General features: G+C 49.5%; 1 protein-coding gene across 1 annotated transcript in view; it reads right to left on the reverse strand.

Annotated features, from left to right (window-relative positions):
- Nucleotides 1-23,629, reverse strand: part of DNAH9 (dynein axonemal heavy chain 9) — a 159,724-nt gene that overhangs the window by 81,834 nt on the left and 54,261 nt on the right. The window contains exons 39-49 of the mRNA XM_062506548.1: nucleotides 20,463-20,628; nucleotides 19,297-19,399; nucleotides 18,134-18,373; nucleotides 15,129-15,290; nucleotides 14,680-14,876; nucleotides 11,255-11,417; nucleotides 9,736-9,859; nucleotides 7,632-7,774; nucleotides 6,646-6,807; nucleotides 5,588-5,821; nucleotides 62-322 (exon numbers count right to left, since the gene is read on the reverse strand). Of these exons, the coding sequence (XP_062362532.1) occupies nucleotides 62-322; nucleotides 5,588-5,821; nucleotides 6,646-6,807; nucleotides 7,632-7,774; nucleotides 9,736-9,859; nucleotides 11,255-11,417; nucleotides 14,680-14,876; nucleotides 15,129-15,290; nucleotides 18,134-18,373; nucleotides 19,297-19,399; nucleotides 20,463-20,628 (1,955 nt within the window). The remainder of the gene's footprint in view (nucleotides 1-61; nucleotides 323-5,587; nucleotides 5,822-6,645; nucleotides 6,808-7,631; nucleotides 7,775-9,735; nucleotides 9,860-11,254; nucleotides 11,418-14,679; nucleotides 14,877-15,128; nucleotides 15,291-18,133; nucleotides 18,374-19,296; nucleotides 19,400-20,462; nucleotides 20,629-23,629) is intronic.

The following is a 23,629-nucleotide window of genomic DNA, read 5'->3' on the forward strand; positions in this document are numbered from 1 at the left end:
TCAGATTACACAGCCCCTCTCCCCCAGCACAGAGGAAAAACACTGGAAATCCTCATCCTACCTTGTTAAGGGTGTTGAGAGCAGCCTGGGCAGCTGCCAGGGCAGGCTCAGCCTTGGCCAGGTCCTCCTCACAGTCCTTCTGCTTCTGCTCGACCTCTTGGGTGATGAGGGCCACCTTCCGCTCCTCCTCATCGGCCACCGCTTTCTTCCTGCTCACCTTCTCTGTCTCCACTCCCACCACCTGGATCAGCCTGTCAGCATCCTCATTCTTCTGCTTCAGCTCCACCTCTTGGGCTGCCAGCTTGGCCTTCAGCTCATCCACCTGCAGGGCAGAGATCTGTGGGAGCTGGACTGCCCTGCCTGCTCCTCAGACTAGCTGACAGCAGAGTCCTGGTGATGCCTTAAGTTTCAGCTTTCATATTTCCAGACTCTGCACTGCACTGGTGTGGGACTCTGAACTTCACACCAAGTGTTCCAAGTTCTCCTCACAGCTCAGGCACACAAAACAATCCTTTTCCAGCCCCACAGCCAAGGACAGCGCTGCAGCTTCAGCCCCAAAAAGTGCAAACAGCAGCGACTTGAGGAGAGCAATGTGGGAGGATGGGACTGCAGAACCTGGAGCTGGGCTTGGACAATGAAGCCCAAGATGGGAATGGAGCAAAACTGATCCAAGTGGGAGAACTCGTGACTCGGAGTCCATCTTGGGTCCATCTTGGGTCCATCTTGGGTCCATCTTGGGACCATCTTGGGTCCATCTTGGCTGGAGCCACGGCCGGGCTCTTGCACTGCCCAAGGTGAATCCTTTGAATAAATCCCTGCTTTATTCCTTTGTCACTGCCCAGCCTCTGTTCCAGGGAGTCTCTCCAGGCATTGGTTTCATACAGCCCAGGAGCCCCATCACACAGCAGGCATGGGCAGGAAATCACTGTAAACACAAACCCATCAGCTTTGGGCACTCTGATGGCACATCCCCCTGAGCAGAGGTGTGCAGGTGCTGTGCCTTGCTGGGGAGGTGACAAGGCTGCAGTTCAGCCACACTTCAGCTTCTCAGCCTGGCCAGCAGCAAACCTGGGCACAAGGTGTTCTGGAGAAGGAGGAGCTGTGCCCAGGAACTCCCTGAGCCTCCTGCTCACCCCAGCACACCCTGCCCTCCCCACCCCTCCAGCCTGGACCCCAGCACAGTGCTCTGAGACCATCAGTCTGCAGCCTGTGTCAGGAATCACAGAAACATGTCCCATGTCAGGGACACCTTCCACTATCCCAGCTTACTCCAAGACCTGTCCCTTGGACACTTCCAGGGATCCAGGTCCTGCCCCCCCCCCACAGGGAAGAACTTCTTCCTAACATCATTTTTCACCCCAGAAAGATTGCAGTTTGGACCTGCCAACAGGTAGAACTCCAAAGGTCAAGGGAATTTAAATGTGATGTCGGATGAGCCTGAGAAGGGACATGGCTGTGAGCTGGAAGCCCAGAGGCCACCAGCACAGCCATGGTGGCCACTCCTCAAACCCTGCTCACACACAAGAGCCGTCACCAGTGCTGCACGGGGGGAAGCTCACACAGACTAGCACTTGCAGACAGAAAACCTCCTGCTAAAATCCTCATTTCAGTGAATTTACTCAGACTCTGGGCAGACCACAGAGGCTTTCACTGCCTGATCTCAGCTCAGCTTACTTAGAGCTCCTGGGGTACATCTTTACCCACACAAAAATGCTCCCAGGAAGGGAAGGCAGACTCTGCTTTTGGCAATACCCATTTTAATAGCGGAAGGGAGAGCACAACCTGCAATCCATAAGCTGAAGCTGCTGACATTTGGCATGGGCTTCCATGGAGAGCAGTTTTTCAGGGCTCTCCACACACCCTCCATCCATCAGCATCCCCTGCAGCCTGGCTCTGTGGGACTGCTCTCACCAGGACAAAGACACAGCTGTAAATCTGGGATCACATGTGCACATAATCCCTTCATGTGACAAACCCAGCAGCAGCTCCTGGTTCTGCTCCGAGTCTCTGGGGGCTGCAGGAAATTGAAGTGGGTTCTGCTGATGGCTGATATGGCTGTGACCTTCTGCCCAGAAATCAGCCTTTGTGTGCTGGATACACGCACAAATGGGAGCTCCAAGGGTTTACACGGTGAGGACAAAACAAGCAGGAGATTAAAATCCACAGGCACTCAACAGCAGCACAAAGAGCAGGTGTAAGCTCATCCCTGGGGAGCAGACAATACCCTGCCAAGCACACACAGCAAAGGATGGGGAAGTGACTTTGTCAGAACTTTTAAAAAACAAGAATGTTGGAGAAGGAGTGTTTGCAAGGGCTTGCAGTGACAGGATAAGGGGGAATGACTTCAGGCTGAAGGAGGGCAGGGTTAGGTTGGCTATCAGGAGTAAATCTGTCCCTGGGGGGGTGGGCAGGCCCTGGCACAGGGTGCCCAGAGAAGCTGTGGCTGCCCCTGGATCCCTGGCAGTGCCCAAGGCCAGGTTGAATGGGGCTTGGAGAAGCCTGGGATGGTGGAATGTGTCCCTGTCCATGGCAGAGGTGGAAAAGATGATCTTTAAGATCCCTTCCAACCCAAAGAATTGTGTGATTCTGTGATTCTATGAGAAACCTGTGAGCAGCTTCCTGAGTGCAGATATGATAAGCAATTAGTAATGTGAGGTGGAAAGGGAAAGAGCAAAGCAAATGAGAAATTCAAGGGTAATGTGCTGTGACTTCATCAGAGAAAGGAAGGGAGAAGCCCTTGCCTACCACCAGAACAGCATGAGAAAAATTATTAACGAGAAGAAAACCTGGAGGGCAGGCTCCCAGAAGACTCATTTTATCTGATTGTCCCTGCCTTGTTTTAAGAACACAAAATACATCAAAAGGTCAGCAATTAATTCATAGTGCCAGCCAGGCTTGAATCTGGAATCCAGTGATGCAATATGAGCCACAGCCATCCTCAGAATTACTCAGCAATGGGCGCTGACCTCCGGGTGGCACACAGCACTCTGAAAAACAAATGACTCATCCCACACATCTTCCCAATCCATTATGTCCTAATAGGAAGGAGGCTCCAGCTTTCCTGAGTGCTGAGGATGCTGCTGTCCACGGGGAGAGATGGTTGTAAAACATTGCTGGAGGAGGAAAGTTGGTCAACAGCATCAAGGTGTCCAAATCTCCAAAGGAAAGAAAAGTAAAAAAAAACCCAAAAAACCGGTAGAGTGGACAACAGCAAAAGGAGGCAGAGAGGTTATTTTGAAATGGGAACAGCAAAGTAAAAAATACCTGCAGCTCCTGATACAACAGCCCCTTGTGCTGAGGCCAGTGTGAGCCTACAGAAATACACAAACCTCATCCTTAACTTGTCATGGACCCTGGGGAATGGCAGAGATGAGCATCAGTCCCCAGAGCTAAGGCAAAGCCAGGTGATACCCAGGGATCAAAATCCTCCACCTTTACTTTGGGAACACCCCCTGGCCCATCACTCCCAAGCACAAGCTGCAGAAGACACACCTGAGTGAGAGAGAGGACCCTTCACCTCCTCAACCCCAAGACCAAGTACTTCCATGGGTGAATGTAAAGTTCAGCCTTCTAAACCCATGTTCAAGATTGAACATGCTGGTATGATTTCCAGTACTGATAAATCTGGTTTCAAATCAACAGCAGTTTTGACTATTGCACACATCTGGTAATTTAGGTGCTTAATTTTAGGCCCCCAGTGCTAATTTTAGACTTGAATTTGACATATTTGTCCTCGCTGCTCTGCATCTTAATTACCTGCACAAGGAGGCACCTCTCAGCCCAGCCTCACTGCAACCAGACACCAACACTGTGCTCTTTCATCCTTCTTGTGATTTGATTTTCCCATCCTTCCCATTGCCTCCAAGTCCTCCCCCACTGCTCTGTGGCTTATCAGAGAGCCCTGCCCACATAGCAGCCACTGAAGAGCAGCCTGAAGGACACAGAAGGATTCCCATGTGCCACAACAGACCCAGGGACTTGCTCTCAAGAGATTAATTTCATATTAGCTGTTCCCCAAAAAATTAAACCTAATCCATTTATTCACCACTGAGGAATCCAAAGAAAAAACCCAAAAAACAGCAGCATCCCACAGGTTCATGAGAGCTATTGCCTGCATGGGTGAGGTAAGGTTGTTGGAAAATATATCAAGTTTAAAATGTTGAATTTTATAACTTCAGTCAGGTTTGCCCACCTTTGTCCCTGGGGAAGGGAATTTAAGTTTCTTTCCAGGGCATTGTTCCAGCAGGCAAGGCCTGATGGACTGAACATCTCGACAGACTGGGAATAACACAGAAGATACACAGAAAATAATGATCATCAATGACCATCAGTTCCAAACATCACCCCTGGCATGGTCAGAGACACCTGGTCTGGGAAAAGAGAGAAAAGAATGAGAACCTAATTAGCACTGGGGATGAAGAGATCTGTAACCAATAGGAAACCAAATACTAAGAGCTCCTCAGCTTGGAACTAGTGAATCTCCATGTGTTTTGACTGTATAATTTCTGAAAAATCTGGTAAAATTCATGTGTCATGGAATGACTTTCTCTGCACACCCAGGCTATGTGCGGATGAAATTATTTCTGTTTCACATCCTGCCAGAATATAATAATGCCTTGATTCTCTAACACTAAAAAGCTTGTTGGAGAGTTTTTGTTTTTCCTGTCATTTCAGTGATGAGGTGAGCTGAGGTGTGCTGGGCAGTGAGGGCACAGCCTTGTGACTCTGGTGGGTCTCACCAGTGCTCTCTGCTACCCCTTCCCCACAAAGGAGATGCTAAAACCTGCACAGGCACGTGGCAGTGCCCGTTTGAAGGGAGATGGAGATACCAGCTCTGAGAAGCACCAGCCCAGCCCAGCCCATCCATCACCTCCAGGCAGGCGTGTCCCCTGGGGTGTGACAGATGTGATTGATCTCCCCAGCACTCCCCAGAGCATCTGTGTGGAAGGGGATGGAGCTACCAGTCCTTCCTTCTCATCAAACCCCTGCATTACCCAAGCAGCCACTCTAGAAGTTTTGCAAACAAATAATTGTAGGAGTTAATAGAATATGAAATGGAGAACAAAATGGGAGTGTAGCAACAGATGCAGGTGTCACTGGAGAGAGGTTTGGGAAACACCCAGAACAAGTTCTAGTCACTGCCAGAGGAGAGTGCCAGTGGTAGTCTTTAGCAGGGGGATTTTGGGATGACTGATGTGCATTTCAGAAGTGTATTAGCTTTCCTAAAAGATGGATAGCATAGCAGAAGGAAAAATGAACATCAGCTCCATTTTAACAGCATGCACTATTTAGTTTGAAAGACTCTTGCTGAAGTTATTGTAGTTTTCCTGGATGCAATTGCAAAATTCAGCTACCATCCTGCATTTCCTAAGCTGTTTCGTCACCACAGCTGAAATTTAACCATTAAAAGAGGATGGCAGAGTCAGCTGGATCTCAATCTCATTTTACTTATTGAAATCTTTCAGTTACCTCCCAAACAGCAGAGGATCCAGCACAAATTCCTTCTCTGAGAAGTTTTCCCTTGAACCAGACAAAAAACAAACCAAAAACAAACAAACAATGAAAACCAATCCCAAAGAGCCCTTACCTGTGCAGAAGTGCTCTTGAGCTTCTCCAGGCCGTTCTCCAGCCGCTCCATTTTGGCCTTTAAATCCTTGTCCTTTTTCAGCAGCAGGTTCTGGTAGAGTTTGATTTGTTCCAGGAAGGACTTGGGGGTGGTGTAGTTGTAGCGGTGCTCATTGCTGAGGTACAGCCGGGACATCTCATTGACACTGATGTGGACATGGGCCATGAATTTGCTTATTGAATCCTTGACTGAATCCTAAAGGCAAGATGGGAAGATGGGGAGAAACTGTTTTAAATAGAAAACTATATATAACACAGGTCTGTGCTGAATACAAAGGAATTTGGTAACTTTTCATTCCGCTGCAGCACAATTCAAGATGTAACAGCCAAGCTGATCCCTTTTCACTGTTATCTCTAAAATAACTTTGTTGCTCCTGTACTTTATACCTCTTTTTTATATATTTTTATCTCACACATTATCTTATTCCAAGCAATTTCTCTACAAAATAACAGCTCTTTAAAGTATAAATTTTGGCTTTTCTCCTGTACAAATGGGAAAACAGCACGTTCCGAAAAAGAAACATTGTAGGCTTTATTCTTCCTAAATCCTGCCTGGAAAAACTAAATAAACAGAAATGAATCTCTATTCTAGTAGCAGATTGTCATCACTGAGAACTTGACCTATTTTTGCTCTTGAGATTTCCAGTAGCTTAGACACAAAGTGGGGAGAGCAGCAGGTTATTTTCTGTGCAGGTTTGGGGCTGTCCTTGCGCTGGCAGAGCCATCCTTTCCCCAGCAGCGCCCTCAGCTCCAGTGACACAGGAGCGTGGTGCCTGTGGCTCTGCTGCCAAGGTCCACGGCCCTCTCCACAAAAACGTGGAATGTGCCTCAGTAATGGTTTGGTTGAGTTTAATGCAGTGCAGTGCTAGCAGTGGTGCCCCTCTGGACACCCACCAGCTGCCCTGGATGTGTTGGAGGGCAGCCCAACCTTCCCTGCAATGGTGTGAGACAGGGGCCACCCCTGCCCGTGGCCAGCCGTGTCCCCAGGGTGCACCAGCAGGAGCTGTGCTGGCTGCTCACCTGCAGGGTGTCCATGTCCTGCAGGAAGCGGCGGCTCACGGACTCCAGGGCCTGCCGGGGCCACGGCTGGAAGCAGTCCATGGTGCTGCAGCCAGCCAGGGCTGGGAAGCGGCGACTGCAGAGCCGCAGCCTGGGGCCCACGGGGGACAGGCACAGCACGACCTGAGAGCACAGCATGGGACTGAGGAGCAGGGAGAGCAGCATCTGCCCCCACAACCCATCTTGGGCTTCACTGATCCCATCCTATCTCGTCCTATCCCATCCCATCCCATCCCGTCCCATCCTGTCCTGTCCCGTCCCATCCCGTCCCATCCCATGGGTCCTGTCCCATCCCAAGGGTCCTGTCCCATGCCATCCCAAGGGTTCCATCTCATCCCAAGGGTCCTGTCCCATGGGTCCCATCCCATCCCAAGGGTCCCATCCCACCAGCTGAGGGAATGCAAGGTCTGGATGTTATACATGACAATATAATCATTAGTTTTTACATTTATATATTAACTGTTACAAGTTATTGATCTCAACGATTTTAATACAGTACAATTTGTAATCCCTTTAAACTGCTTTTTTGATATCACACACCCAGAATATCTGGGTTGGAAGAGAGTTTAAGTTTAGCAAATTAGCATATTTGACAAAAATTACCAATTAGAGACATAAGAGGTGAGGCAATTTCCCCTAGTTCAACCCTCTCTAAATCCTCCCCTCACAGATGGAAACTAAATTTTGTTTATGAAAATGTCTTGAGCAGCTGTTTTTTGGCTTTGGTTCCCAGAAAGAACCAAAATAGGATAGAGGCCTTGTATGCCCTGCCGCTTGGAGCTCTGGAATTTTGTCTTTCTGGCTAGGGAAAAGGTAGGGAAAAGTACTGGAAATAGCTGCTAATACAGTAACAGGCCACAAATATGCATGTAAAGAACACAGAGAATACATAAAATAAAAAAAGGCAAAAAAATCACTCAGCACCAACCTCTCCTGCTCCATCTCACCTTCAGCCGCCGTTGAACTCGCTCGATGAAAAACTTCCAGCAGTTCTCCCTGGAATCCAGCAGCCCCTGGGCTCTGACTTCATTCCTCACACTGCTGATGATATTTTCCACTTCATCATCAGGGAAGAGATCTGGGATTTCCCCTAGGAGGAGAGGGCACCTTTGGGTTTACATCTCTGGATGTTGCTGTAGTCTTAGATCAAAGGGAAGCTGCTGCCTCCCTCTTCAGGGGCTCAGGGAAATCCTCTCCTCAGGTAAAGCCCCTGGGCCCCAGAAACAGCAGAGGGGCACAGGAGGTCATCCTGCTGCAAAATATACACCTGTGAGAGCAAACTTCCTTATAAAACTCAAGGGAAAGGGACATAGGATAGAGTCAAAGCAAAGAAAATAACTTTTTTTAGCTCTGCAGTCTAATTAGATTACAAAAGAAATATTCAAGTCCTTAATATGCCATACATAATAAAAAATCATTGTAGTTTTTGCAAATGCATTAATTACATGTAAAATTTTTGTAGCTGTTTGGGGCCATTTCCAGCAGTGGCCAAATAACTCCCAGACCATCCAAACGTTTTAGAAGTTAGAAATCTTGTAAAAACTTTTAAAACTTAATAGTTAAGCAACTGATTGCCAAAAATGCACCCAACCAAATACTGGTTTTAGTGTTTCCTTAATTTATCACATATTCACTTCCTTTCTGCCTTCTGATTTTATTAAAATCATCATTGTTGAGCCAGATACTTTCAACATGAGCTCTAATCACTTAGGGAAATACACTAATCAGAAATCTGCTGATCCATCAAAAAGATTAAAAGGTATATTTTGTTCTAGATGGTGACAACAAGCAAAACAAGTAAGAAAGACACCTTCCACTATTGCAGGTTGCTCCAAGCCCCAGTGTCCAACCTGGCCCTGGGCACTGCCAGGGATGCAGGGGCAGCCACAGCTGCTCTGTGCCAGGGCCTGCCCACTCTCCCAGGGAAGAATTGTCTCTTGTCCTGTCCCTCCATCCCTTGTCCCTCTCCAGCTCTCCTGGAGTCCCTTTAGGCACTGGAAGAGTCTCTAGGGTCTCCCCAGAACCTTTTCTTCTCCTGGCTGAAGAATCTCAGCTCTCTCCTGAGGTTCACCTTCAGTCATCAGTCTGTGCACCTACACCAAGTGTAGGAGTTGGTGGGAGCTCCTCCCCACAATCTACAATCCCTGTCCTTGCTCCTGATTACAAAACCATCACAGCTGATTCAGATGGAAGAGCTTCAGAGTTTGTTTGCTGCTGAAGCCATCTGGCCACCAATTTACAGCCACATGTCCCCTCTGGAGCTACTCACAAAGAGCTGTGCTGCTCATTCCTCACCTCTCCCCATCCCTGGAGGGCCCTGACCCAGCTGGTGCCTTCCCCACCCAACCCACAAACAAGGCAAAAAGTGGCAGGCAGGCACTGGCAGGGATCTGCCTGGGAAAATAGGGACATGCCCAGTCCAGGTGTCCCCCCATGGTCCTGGTGACACAGCCTGCACCCCCAGGTGCCCAGGAACTGCAGCACACCTGGCACAGGGATGCTCATCCACACACACCTGTGCTGTGTTCTGCAGGGAAATAGAGCACTGGTGTGGACATGACTGCACCTCAAAAACCTAAATGTATCTGGAAAAACAACAGGGAAAGGACTGGAATGGGATAAGCAACCAAATGACACACACTGACACTGTCACCCTGTGGCATTGCTTCTTCCACCAGCTCACAGATACTCCAGTCAAATCTTGTATCCAGAAACAACCTTCATTTCTGAGGCGGGCGCATGAGATGCACAGGTGAAACTCCTCACCTGCGATACATTCCTTTGGCTCTGTCCCCTGCTGCAATAGCCCAACAGACACATCCCTTAACAACTACATGCAGAATCCCATAGCATATGGAAAAATGGATACAAGACAAGAAATCTCCCAGCTGATGGAGTGTCCCTCCCCAGGGAGACCTCAGCACAGCTTTTACTCCACTGTGACCTCCAGCTCATTTCATCATCTCTCCTTTGTCTATTCCAGAACTCCAGATGCTTCCAGGAGCACGACTGCACTGGAGGAAAGGGGAAAGCAGAGCACAAGGGCTGTACCTGATGCCAAGAAGTCGTTGACCAGCACCAGGAACTGCTCATCAGCCAGTTGTGCATCGCTCAGCAGGAACACAGAGCCCACACTCTTCAGCCCAGCCTTCAGGTACAGGCTGGCCAGGTCTGCCTGCAGTGGGAAATCGTTGCATGCAGGTAGAGATATTATAAAAGAAAGGCCTTCTAAAATATGATTTAGGCCCTGCTACTCTAGCTAAGATAACTGTTAGCTTGTAAATTCCCATGTGAAAAAATCGTAAGAATGAAAGTCTGTTAGTACAACAACTTATTCTGGTAACAGAACCATTTACACCTGTAAAAACAAGAAATCTGTCCCATGAGACTCAGAGAATAAAGTATATAAACAATCTAGAAACAGAGAGATTTGATGGACATGTAAAATGCCATTTACTAACCAAGAAAGTGAGTGGCAAGAAAGTTATTAACCAATTAGAGTTATACATGAGGTCTTGAAAACTGTATAAAAATGGGCTGTAGCATTAAAGATTGGCTTTTCTGGAAGAAGAAACTGAGTCCCATCTGTTTGTATTGTGACAGGAAACCAGGAGGTCTTGCCCTACATGCTGCAAAGCATGAGCCAGACGTAGAAATGGGATCATTCAGAACGTTCCCAGTTGCTGAGATCATCAGCACAGCCGAGGGCTGATGCTCAGGGCTGGGCTGGGATGTTCTCGGAGATGCCAGGAGAGCCCAGGTCTGGCTGCAGACCTGTGCAGACACACTCCAGCAAGGCATTTGCTCCTCTCCACAGCACCATGTCTTGTCTGGGGTGTTTCAGTATCTCAGGATCACAGAATCATTTAGGTTAGAAGAACCCTCTAAGGACATCATATCCAGCTGTTCCCTCAGAGTGGCCAAGGCCACCACTAACCCATGTCCCCAAGTGCCACATCCACATGGCTTTTAAATCCCTCCAGGGGTGGCCACTTCACCACCTCCCTAAGCAGCTGTGCCAGGGCTGGACAGCCCTTTCAGTAAAGAAATATTCCCTAATATCCACCCTGAGCCCCCCCTGGCCCAGCCTGAGGCCGTTCCCTCTCCTCCTGTCCCTGTTCCCTGGAGCAGATCCCAAATCCCCCCCGGCTGTCCCCTCCTGTCAGGGAGTTGTGCAGAGCCACAAGTTCCCCCTGAGCCTCCTTTTCTCCAGGCTCAGTCCCTTTCCCAGCTCCCTCAGCCTCTCCTGGAGCTCCAGCCCCTTCCCAGCTCCATCCCCTTCCCTGAACACGCTCCAGCCTCTCCATGTCCTTCCTGTCCTTCCTGTCCCAGAGCTGTCCCCAGCACTGGAGGTGTCCCAGCAGTGCCAGCACAGGGGACGGGCACTGTCCTGGCCCTGCTGCCACCCCAGAGCTGGCACAGCCCAGGTGCCACTGGCCTCTTGCCCACCTGGGCACACCTGGCTCAGAACCATCCTCCTCCATTCTGTTTCTCAACACACCACAGCCCTTCAGGACAAATTCTGCTCTTTATTTCCTTCCCCTCCACCTCAGCCCTCCAAGTCCCCCACCTTGAGGTCAGGGACGCCGTAGCCTTTCCTCAGGGTGATCTGGAAGACCTCGAGGGAGCTGAGGAAGGCTGCCAGGCGGGTCAGGCTCTGCTTTCCACTGCCTCCCACACCCACCAGCAGCGCGTGGCCCCGCGGCGCCTCCAGGATGCGGCTGATGCGGCAGCTACATTGGAGCACACAAAATCTCTCATTAATAGCAGCATTTTCCTATTTCTCTGGCCTCTGCTTTTCAATACATATTTTATTCACTAAGAGATTGTGTTCTGAGCGGGATGAGGAATGTCAGTCTCGGAGATGTGGCAGCGATCGATGCCCATCTCTGCTGAGAGGATGGTGCTGATGGGAGAAATAAAAAACAAACCTAAGTTTGGTGGCAATTCAAAATGTGCCTTTTTTTCCCCACCTGCCAAATCCTGCTGGACAGAGCAATGTTTAAGTGAAGGCCTGGGTGTCTTTGAAAGGAGTGCAAGGGCAAAAGGACATTACATTGACATGCAAACTGAGAGCAAAATTCACGGCTCTCACAGCCCTCCTCAGGAAGGGGAGGCTCTGGCTCCAAGGCTCTGACCTCCCCCTCCCTTCCTTCTCAAGGCTTCTGGGATTCCTGCACGGGTGAGGAGCCCTCCTGAGTATTACAGCACATTCACACCTGGCTGGAATGGCACAAACCTGCCTGGAAAACAATCTCTGTTCCTTTTATCCACACCACCACTACATAAGAGTGAGATTTTCCCATTCTTAGAATGAACTTGCTGTTATTTCCTGGGTGTGCTCACCTAGGAGTCCAGGGCTGAGTTCTGTCTGCCTCCCTTCTGTTCTCTGTAAGTAAATGCTGACACCCCCATATGTTCCCCACTAAGTGAGGGGCATCCAGATGATCCCACCTGTGGAACCCTCGCTGTCATGGGTCTGAAACATAAGCCTCATTCCTTTATTCAGCTCCCTTCACTATTTTCCTAGATTAATCTAATTATTTTCCATTTAAGACTGTGAGAAACACGGCCCTGCTTTATTACAACTCCAGTATTTTATAATGTATGCAGAGACTCTGACCAATTTTTTTTTTTATAATTTTATTACTTAACAATTTCTGTGAAATTATTTCCATAAAAACAATCCAGTCTGGAGGAGAGCTTTAGCACTCCTGCTCTGAATTCCCCAGGCCAGCTCTGCCTATGGTCCCTGCCTTGATGTGCTGCCCAGAGCTCCGTGCTGTGACACAGCCCTGGATGAGGTGACCGACAGGTATTCCCCCATGGCCCTACATATATTAAGTCATCAAATGTCTTTTTTCCTTTTTTATTTTTTTCCTCCCAAATTAAAACCTTCAGCAAATTCAGGCTGACATTCAGAAGCTGTTTGAGATGGAAAACGTTGTGTATTTCTGCCAAATGCAATTTCCAAGTGCAATGAATGGGACTCGCTGAGCTCCAGTAAAATTGTGAACTTGTGCTGGATGCTCATCTTGCTTTCCTCATTATTCTCAGTATGAATCGGAGGGGCAGTGCCATGTTTTGAAATTCCAATTGCAAATCCTGATTTATGTAAAGTGCAAGAGCAGCATGGGGTCAATATTCCTGTTACCATTCTGCAGGCAGCGCAAGCAGACACACCCATGGACAGCAGATTTCACAGCACCCATGGATGGAGGAGGGAAGGCCCAGACTGTCAGGGAAAATCTGCCCCAGCCCAGTGGTCAACAACACAGGTTGAGAGCACTTGGAACAGACAAATTTTTGTGTGTGTATATATGCATATATAAATATATGTATATGTAAATGCTACTCCTGTATATATACACATATATTTAACAGGCTGTCAGGTCCAGTGAGAATTGAAGCCACCCACCCTGGTGTGCAGCAGGTCAGGGGCTTCCTTGCAGGTGGAGTCCCCGATCTGCCCCTCCTGGGACCAGGTTTCTGTACAAAATCAGTTCAAGCTCTGATTGCCAGGGTAGCTCCATCTCCTGAAGCCACCTGAGGCCAGCTCTGCATTCCAGCACCCAGAAGTGACTCTGCCTCTGCTGGGGTTCCCTCAGGCTGTGTGTGAGAGCTGGAGGTCCTCCCCAAAACATGTGGACAGCTCCATAATAATCAGCAGGAGGCTTATTTTTAGAGTCTCACATGTCCAATTTCCAACTGGAATCCAACTACACCTCCATCTGCAATTCATCAGAAGGTTTTCTGAAGGATCAAAGCAGTTTAAATGCCTCCATCCTTTAAAAGCAGTAGCCTGGATGCACATAATCTTACTTTATACAGAGGAAAATCCCACTAAGGGCCTGTGTAAATGTGGCTCCAAGCCAGCAGTCAGCATTTGGGGAAAATCCAGTACAACCACTTCTGTCCTGGCTGGCAAGGGAAGACAAAAAAGAACCTGAATGTTGTCACATCTGATAAATCTTTATGCAGAGCTACAGGGGCCAACGATTTCATGACAGAAACCAGGCCAAAACACCACCAGCATGCAGAGCCTCTGGGTAGAAGCCCCAGAGTTTGGGACATTCCCTCCAAACTCCAGTTTGAAGCAGTATTTGTGCTGGACACAACATCTGGGCAGGTGAAGCTTTGGCTCTCCTCCACCTCCCCAGCTGTGATTCTCACAGAATCATGTTCCATCCTTAGGTTTAGAAAAAATCAAATCTAACAGTCCACCACATTCACCACTAAACCACGTCCTCAGGTGTGCTAGCTACATGGTTTTTGAACATTTCTGGGCATGAGGACTCCACCACTTCCCTGTGCCAGGGCTGGACAGCCCTTTCAGTAAAGAAATATTCCCTAATATCCACCCTGAGTCCCCCTGTCCCAGCCTGAGGCCGTTCCCTCTCCTCCTGTCCCTGTTCCCTGGAGCACAGCCCGACCCCCCCGACTGTCCCCTCCTGTCAGGGAGTTGTGCAGAGCCACAAGTTCCCCCTGAGCCTCCTTTTCTCCAGGCTCAGCCCCTTTCCCAGCTCCCTCAGCCTCTCCTGGGGCTCCAGCCCCTTCCCAGCTCCATCCCCTTCCCTGAACACGCTCCAGCCTCTCCATGTCCTTCCTGTCCTTCCTGTCCCAGGGCTGTCCCCAGCACTGGAGGTGTCCCAGCAGTGCCAGCACAGGGGATGGGCACTGTCCTGGCCCTGCTGCCACCCCAGAGCTGGCACAGCCCAGGTGCCACTGGCCTCTTGCCCACCTGGGCTCATGTCCAGTCACTGTCACCAGCACCCCCAGGGCCTTTTCCCAAGCAGCTTCCCATCACCTCTGCCCCAGCCTGGAGCATTCCATGGGGTAGTTATGCCCCTAGTGCAGAACCTGACACTTGGCCCTGTAGAACTACAAATTATTTGCCTCAGCCCACGGATCCATATCCCTACATCCTCCAGGAAACTCCACAAAACCACCTGCACAGACAAATGCTTGGGGCACAAAGGCAGAAAAGCTTCTTACACATGGCCCATGGCATCCTCAAACAGTACCAGGTTCATGGCAGCATTGACTTCATTGTAGCTGTCCAAGGCTTCCATGAGGATCTGGTTCAGCTCCTCCCAGCTTGGAACTGGCCTATAGCCAGGTTCCCCAAGGCCTTTGGCAAAATGACAATAAATATTCATGTGTTTGGCCTGCTCTAAAGTGTCCTCAATGTCCTGTAAAAGAGAAGAAAATAGTATAGAACAAATACAGGAAAACCCACTGCAGCTCTGAGCCCCCTTCCAAGGGAACTGTGGTGTTCCAGCCTTTTTGTGTCCACACAGCTGCACCTGCATGTTGGAAAAGGGGAAAGAGGCACAGGAGTGAAAGAGTGGGAAAGGAAAATCCCCAGTACTGATTTCCCTTCCAGTAAACCCACTCTGTTCTGTTGTCATCAGAATTAGACCCCATCAGACCTCAGCACTTACATCATAGCATTTCTTCACCATCTCCCGCTGGATTTTATCAAAAGTATCACAATCCATGTCTTCAACCATCCTATCCCGGTACACCCGGTTGGACTCATGCAGGTAGAGCTTCACCAGGTCCTGGGGCTGCTTCAGACATTCGGGGGTAGAGAACAGAAGGCCCTGTGGAGACCAAAGACAGTCAGGAAACCCAGGCTTGACCCTGAGGGACTCAGGGTCCCACTGTGCTGAGTGTCCCTTACAGCAACCCCTCACCAAACACCCAGGGAACAGCTCCTTTGTTAACCCAGAACTCCCAAAGCTGCTCCTCAACCCAGAAGGGTTTGGGTTAGAAAGGACCTTAAAGCCCATCTTGTTCCAAGCCCCTGCCATGGCAGGGACACCTTCCACTGTCCCAGGCTGCTCCCAGCCCCAGTGTCCAACCCAGCCTTGGGCAATTCCAGAGATCCAGGAGCATCCACAGCTGCTCTGGGCACCCTGTGGCAGGGCCTGCCCACCCTCCCAGGGAAGAATTTCACTCCAATATCCCATTGAAACCTACTCTATGTCAGTGGGAAGCCATTCCCTGTGTCCTGTCCCTCCATCCCTTGTCCAAAGTCCCTCTCCAGCTCTCTCAGAGCTCCTTCAGGCACTGGAAGGCTACAGTGAGGTCATTTCAGAGGAATCCTCAGGCTGAACAACTCCAGCTCTCCCAGCCTTTCTTCACAGCAGAGCTGCCCCATCCCTTTGATCATCCTGGTGCCCCTCTGGACTCCCTCCAGCAGCTCCAGGTCCTTCCTGCGAGGTCCCCTGGTGCTGGGACACCCAAGCAGGACAAGTGCTTCAGGTGAGGTCTGACCAAGCAGCACAGAGGGGTAGAATCACCCTGCTGCCCACAGCCCTGGGAGTGGCTGTTTCCCACTTTCTTTGGAAGGTTTATGCTCATTACACCCATTTGAATCCCCCACTCGGCCTCCCCTGCCGGGCTGGGTCCTGCTGTCAGCAGGTGGGACTCTGCAGAGCCAGGCACCAGCCCAGACACGTGGAGCTCCCATCCCAACCCCGCACCACGGGGGCTTTGTCACGAAGGAAAAAAAATGGTTTGGGAATGTTACTGGTGGCTATTTTTTCTTTTAATCAATTAATTCTAATTAGGTGCATTCTGCCTGCAGGAAATATCAGTTGCTGTCTGCTTAGCACAGTCTGTTTACCATGAACTCTATTAAAATGCATAAAAGAATTATATTTCAAAGAGGTGTCACCTATACTAAGCCTATTAACAACATACAGGGTTTTCAATGGTATGAATTAAACAGACAGCTTTTATTCCTAACATCTAATTACTTATACATTAAATATTAAATGCATTGAAAGCAATGTAAAGTAGGCCCTCTCAGCTCACTGGTCCATGGCTCAGATTGTTTGGATTTCACATCTGTCATTACAGCTGTCAAATTATTTTATTTATTGCAGAAAAAAAACGGTGAGAAAGGGTGTTTTGATTTAGGGTGACAACTTGAAGAGAGGAAGGAGAAACACATCAGATCCCAAACCGATTAAAATAGAATTCAAAATCACTTAATCCCTCTAAAGGGACTGAATCTAAAGACCCCCCCCACACCCCAAAAGCAGGAGGGACACCTGGCTGTGGGTCACTGCATGGAGTGATGGAGGTGGGGCCAACATTGAAAAGAAACAAACAGAAAAAGATGACGGAGAATCCCTTGAAAGGAGAATGAGGAGCATTCTCTCTGGCCCAGAGCTGGCAGGATGTTTTCTGTTACCTCCCAACCCTGGCACACTCAGCAGGTCAAATTAAAGGCTCCTACTGCAATGCTTCTGTTCTCTCCCTGTGCCTCCCCAAGCCCAGACTAACGGGAAGGCAGGGTTTAACATGACCCACATCTCACGTCCAAGCTGCTGATGTTCAGCAGAGCACAATGACAGGCCTGACTCCCTCCAGACACAGTGGAGTCATTCACTTGTTCAAGGTCCTGGTCCCAGATTTCCCTGACTGTCACTCCTGCAGCTCCTGTCTGATGGGCAGGCACAAGGCACTGAACTTCCACACATTCACTTTGTGAAACAGATGTTAACAAGGACAGTGACAAATTACCAGCTGGGGGTTTAGAACAGGCTAGGGTGCTGACCCTTGCTTTGGCTGCTGAGGAATTTATCAATTTTTATTAATCTGAAACTCTGAAAGGCTCTTTGAGCAGTAACACCAGCTGCTTCAAAGCATGAGACTGCTGGGGAAAACAGAAAAACAAAATCTCACCAAGGATAGAAGACAATATTTCTGAAGCGGAACAACTTCGCTTTGGCACAGCGGTTGGTAATTCAGTTTCAGTGGTAAAATCAAAGCTGGTTTGGATTGATTTATCAGCTCTTTAAATGTGCATGTGCAATGCTAAGCATTTGAGAGGATGTGCTGGCACAGCCACCAAGCTGTCCTGGCTCTGGCAGAACAGCTGAACCAGTCACTGCTGTCCTCTCTCAGGGCCAGCAGCAGCCCACAGAGTATCCACAGCCTCCCCATGCAGGAAGAGCTTCCCTGGGTGGTGGGGTAGTGCCATGGACCCCCAGACTCACATGAGTGGGTGGGGCTCACCAAGACAAGCCCAGCTCCATCTCACTCACAACAGCCACTGTGAGAAGGGCCAAGGTCAGGACTCCAAAGCTCTCCCTAATTTGTCCTTTTTCCAGCCAGCGAACACTTCAAACCCCTCAAAATCTGCACCTCCTTCTGGAACTGTGCATCCCTCCCCATTGGCCACAGGAGGTGCAAAAGTAAATAAACTTTAGACTGGTCTTCCCTACAGTCATGGGTGATGGCTCTGGAACCCATTCAGAACCAGCCAGGAGTCAGGGAATGGCCCAAGGTCACCCCCTTAGCGCAGGGGACACCCATGCTGTGTCTCTACTGAGTGGGACACTGCCTTTGGCTCACCAAGGGCCAGAGGGACCTCAGCTGCCTGTGACATCAGGACAAACTCCAAATGCCACAGGACCGGAGCTGCACTTACTTGGAAGATATTGGAGAAGTCTCTGAGGTTGAAAACGTAGTGGAACTTGACAGCTGTTGGCAGGAAAGTGGCAGCCACCTTCCAATGCAGCCCTAGGGCCAGGGAAATGAGCTGCTGGGCTGATTTTTGCACAGCCTCTGAGAAATTCCCACTGGCTAGGTGCTGCACTAGGATGGTGCTGTAAATCCTGGACAAGGTGTCCTGATCAGGGTTGGAGAGAGCAAAGACACAGAAGTGACGCTGAAAAAGAGAAAGTGAGATGTGGAAAGGTCAGAGAGATGGGAAACCACCTTCCAGGTCAGTGCCCTTTCTGTGGCTGGACACAGCACTAAACAATCTCATCTGGGCTCCACTTCCCAGGAAAGACTGGCCCAGATGATCCTTTGAGGTCCCTTCCAACCTGGGATGCTCTATGATTCCATGACTTGAAGTCTACCAGAATGATGTGCCCCTTCCAATTTCCCAGCACAGGACAGCTGGCAGGTGACACCTTCTACTGGCTGAACAAGGGATTTTCAGTGGCATTTCACAAGGGAAGCTCAGTCCATTGAAGAGCTGAAAGGTCTGAAGGTCCCACTGACCCCTGGTGAAGCCCAGGCCTGTCTCTGGTAGGAGCAGCCCCTGGGAGGTGTCCCCTCCCAGAAGACCCTTTGTTGATTAGGAACTTCCAGAGGAAGAGAACATAGAATGGCTAGGGTTAGAAAAGACCTCTGAGACCATCAAGTCCAACCTTTGAACAAATACCAAACCATACTGTGGAGTACCACATCCACTCATTTTTTAACACATCCAGAGTTGGTGACTCTGTTTCTCATCAGAGTTCCAATGCCTGACCACCAAAAGACTTTAAAGAACTATGGTCCAGCAGTAAATATCAGCTAGAGAAGGTAACATTTGCCTGTTTGAACCAAAAGTTTTCCTGAGAGTGGGTGTCCAGCTGGCTGGGAACTTGTGACTTCTTCCTCCCACAGAGCAGCAAAACAAGAGGAAACACAAAGAAGGGAGAGAGCAAGTCTGCTGCCTCTCCATCAGGAATTACAGTCACTTCACAGATCCACGCTGTTTCCACTGATTGAACGACAGCAGGATCTGCCCCAGGTTCTCCTGAAGCCTCGAGCCTGAACAATCCACCCCAAAGCCAAGGCCATGGAGCAGAGCTTTACCTGGAGCCGGGGGTTGATGGTGAAGCTCCCTGCAGTCGGGTTCATGCAGGACACGTACTGCACATTGCTGATCTCCTTCAGGGACAGCCTGCTCCTGTCGTACCTTGGGGCACAGCAAAAGCCACAGACATTGACCACAGCCAGGGCAGCCACCTCTGCTGTCCCTTGAGTGTGTCTGTGGGCTGCCAGGACCCTTGTGGCTTCAGCGGGTCACATTCTGCCCCTCTCCAGGGAGCAGAGATCCTGCATGGCTGCACATGGCCCAGCACACAGGGCCCTGCTCCTGGGGGAAATGCTGTAGCTGACATTTCCATCATCTGGAAACAAGTGCTGAGCAAAGCCCTTGGGTCAGACCCCAGATGGGGGTCTGTCTGGGGATGTCCCCAGACCCAGCACTGGCATGGAAAATATGGGGAATCACAGGAGGGACTCTGGTCCAGGCCAGCCTGCGGTGGGGCAGGCAGGTTACAGGAAAGGATGGGGGGCTGCTGGCAGAGCTGGGGTGCAGCAGAGGCTCTGGGTCACCAGAGCACCCGGGGCATTGAGGGTTCAACACTCCCGAGGTGCTGCTGAAACAGGGCAGGGAGCCTGGACCTGCCTGGGAGGGGACAGGTGGCACATGGTGTCGACACCCCCCCCATGTGTCATTGCTCCCACACATCCCTCTTTTTGCCCAACCTCCCCAACACACACTGAATTTCTGCTTCCACCCCACTGTCCCCATGGTTGGGAAGATTTTGTCAGGCACACACAAAGCTGAGGAGTCTTGGAAGTGTCCATGTCTCTGCCTTGTTTTTCCCGTGGGAGAGCTGTGAGTATTCCTGTCCTACTGGCTGCAGTGTAAAACACTCCAGTCTCCTTCCAAAGCACTGCTGCTGGTTTTCCTACAGATTACTTCTGCCTGGAAAATGACTGTTTGCTGCTGCCTGACTGAAAACACACCAGGAGCTCACAGCAGGGGCAGTCCACGGCCTCCCTCCCTGCTCAGCATCACAGGGAATATTTGCTAGGCACATGAGACACCCAGGGTACACAGTGCTCTCCTCACCCAGCGCCTCCCTGCCAGCTCCAGCACCGGATGGGGAGAGCTCTGCATTCATCACAAACCCCATTCCCAACACCAGACTGGACAAAAAGATCCCAGCCCAGCCCTAGCAGCCCCATACCAGTGGCCATAGTCCAGGTGCTGCCTGAGCAGGGTGTGGGGCTGTACGGTGCCGTACTCGTCCACCTGCGGCATGTTCAGGTCATCGATGAAGTACACCAACCTCTTGCTGCCTGGGGGGCCATAGTTCCTGCCAGCCTTTTTGTCCAGAGGCTTCTCCAGTACACCTGTAGGGACAGGAGTGACTGGGAATGACTGCCCAGCCCAGCCTCTGCCTGCTGGGAGTAGCTCCAGGGAGCCCCAGCCCTCTCAGCTCCACCTGCAATGTTCGTGGCTTTTTAGGAAGGAAGGGCTGGTCCTGGCAGGTGGGGATCAGGCACAGGGTGGACTCAATGGGCTGGGAGATCTGTTCCAGCCTCAGGCGTTCTGTGAGTCTCTTCACCAGATTGAACAGTCCCAAATGCCTCCACATTCCCTAACCCCCTTCCCAGCATTACCCATACCTTCAGATAACCCAGCAAGACTCAATTCCAACATTGTCCCATTCCCACTCAGTTTTAAGCAGAATCCCACATGAGTAATGGAGGGCATGGAGAGAAAACCTCTCATTTGGAAGCTCTGAAAAATTTTTATTTGTTTCAGCAGAAGGCTGAGGTTATGTGTTGCTCTAGACCATAGCATATTTGGAATATTTACAATACTGGAGTGATATTTAATGCAAATCACCCCACACTGCTGCACAAAATGTTTTATAGGTTATTGATTTCTTTCACTGTGGCCTGAGCAGCCTTTACTGCCGCAGTGTCTTATGTTGCAGTGCAAGATGTAACCAACAGTGTGTATTCTATCACTGGCTGTTAAAACCAGGTGGAGCAGTGTTCTTTATCTCTCCCACAAGCCATCCTTCCTCCAGGAGATATCTCCTGTTAATGGCCCCTTGAGTCCCACTGCATGGCTGATAAAATCACATCATCCCCTTGGGAGATGCTCCACCCAGGGGGAGGAGCCAAGCATTTCCTACCTAGATAAAACCTGAGATTTGGAACATCAGAGCAGCCTTTTCCCACTGGATTCCCAAAAGACCAAACCCTTCTACATCACCACTGGGTCTTCAGAAGAAAACTGCACACTTTTCCAGGATCACTGCTACAACTAAACCACATACATCTGTCACTGCAGGAGGACTGCAGCCACCATTTAATGGGACTGCTGCCAACACCCTGACTGACTGATGGGGTGTCAGCTTGGATTCTGACTGTCAGTGTTTGGGGTTTTTTTGCTTTTTTGTTTTTTTATTATTTTTTTTAATTACTGCATTTTTATTTCAATTTTCCACTAAAGAACTGTTATTCCTATTCCCATATCTTTGCCTGAGAACCTCTTAATTTCAAAATTATAATAATTTGGAGGGAGGGGGGGTTACATTGTCCATTTCAAAAGAGGCTCCTGCCTTCCATAGCAGACACCTGTCTTTTCAAACCAAGCCACTCAGGAAGGGGCAAAGCAAACAGCAGCAGCTTTTCTGGGTCCTGGGATGATTTTCTTGCCTGATTTTCCTTCCTGATTTTTTTCTTGGAGCCCATCCTCACTCTCAGATGCTCCCTGGAGATGGAGGCAGAATTAGTTTCACTGACACAGTCTGGGGTTATCACCAGTCCTGTAAGCAGCAGCATGGCAAGGAGCAGTCCTTTGTAATTAGGGACAACTGGGAGTTTTGATAAAAAATTTCTGCAAATGCACACTTCAGCCATTCCTTATCAAGGGCAAAAGTTATTAGGGAAAATTTATATTCTGGGTTTTTTCAGACCACAAATCTTTTAAAACCCCATTTGTTTCCTGCTTGGGTGCCATGCAGACAGCCTGGTTACCCACTAAGAATTCAGCTGTTTTCTTGTCACAGACACTTCTACACAAAGCCATGAACTGTACTTAGAAAAATGATAGATTTTTCCTCAGTGGAGTCTCTCTCTCCCTTCAATAAAACCACGATATTTGAAATTTCTGGTAGCAAGTCAAATTAAGTGTTTCAAATAAGCATTTAATTTAAATTTAATTAGGCCTTAATTAACATATAAAATCAGCCCTTTTCGAGGTTAAACAAGGATGCAGGAGATTCATCACAGTGAAATGCAATTACTGGGAATGAAGTTACATGTTTGTGGAAGTTGCATTTTAATTCAAAGCCTATCCCACAATAATCCTGAAGAGTCCCTGCTCTGGGCTGCTGGTATATCCCCATCAGCCCCTCAAACACTCACTGCCCACCAGACTTGGCAAGTGAGGCTCCTCTCACCCTGATGGCCAAGGGGGGAAAATACTCAACCTCAAAAAACAACATTTATTTTCATTTTCTCAAGGCAGTCCTGGAGTGGGAAGGTGAGGAACGAGGGCAGGGATGCAGTTGATGGAGGAGCAGAAGTCCAAGAGGGCATGGAGCAGCACACCAGAGGTCCAGGCTCCACAGGGAGTGGGATTTGGTCACAATACACCAAAGAAAATCCCCAGACTGTGCCCAGGTATGGGCACAGAGAGAGTCTGGCTCCTTTTAACCCCTATGCACATGAAAATCTCTAAGCTACAGGTCCACAAAAATTGTTTAGACCACATCCCTGTGCTTGCCCTGAAGAGTGCAGCTCTGTATCTTAAAAATCTCTGTTCCAACAGGCACCTTGACTAAGAATTTCTGGCTTTCAGGTTGACTCTTTCTAAAGTAAATAAAAACTAAAATACCAAATTGCTCTGGATTCACATTTTACATATCTGAAGAGGCACCTGCTGGGGAAGGCAAAAAAACAGCCAACTGACAAACTGCACAAAAAGGGACAAATTAACTAAAAAATGAGCAGTGGGGAAGGATGCCAAACAGCATAAATCACACTTTCCTGTGATGAAGATGTGCTGGGCTCTGCAGAGGAAAGAAGGGGAGGGGTCAGCCTGGAGCTCAGAGCTCCAGGGACAACAGGGACACCCTGTACCTGCCCCACACCTGCACACACTCACCTGGGCAGGTGGGGAACACCAGGGTCCCCCCCAGCAGCTGAGCACACTCAGCTCAGCCCCCTCCCCAGCCCAGGGCACTTCGCACTCCAGGAGAAAAAGGAAAAAGGGAGGTGGCAACCATCACACTGCCAATGGTTTCAAGACTGGCCACAAGGGGAGTTTTTACCTTTTTTTTTTTCCTTGAGGGATAAGTAGCCCAAAGTTGTGTGCAGAGGCACCAGCAAGCCC

The sequence above is a fragment of the Cinclus cinclus genome, chromosome 20, assembly GCF_963662255.1.
Source record: "Cinclus cinclus chromosome 20, bCinCin1.1, whole genome shotgun sequence".
NCBI classification, from domain to species: Eukaryota; Metazoa; Chordata; class Aves; order Passeriformes; family Cinclidae; genus Cinclus; species Cinclus cinclus.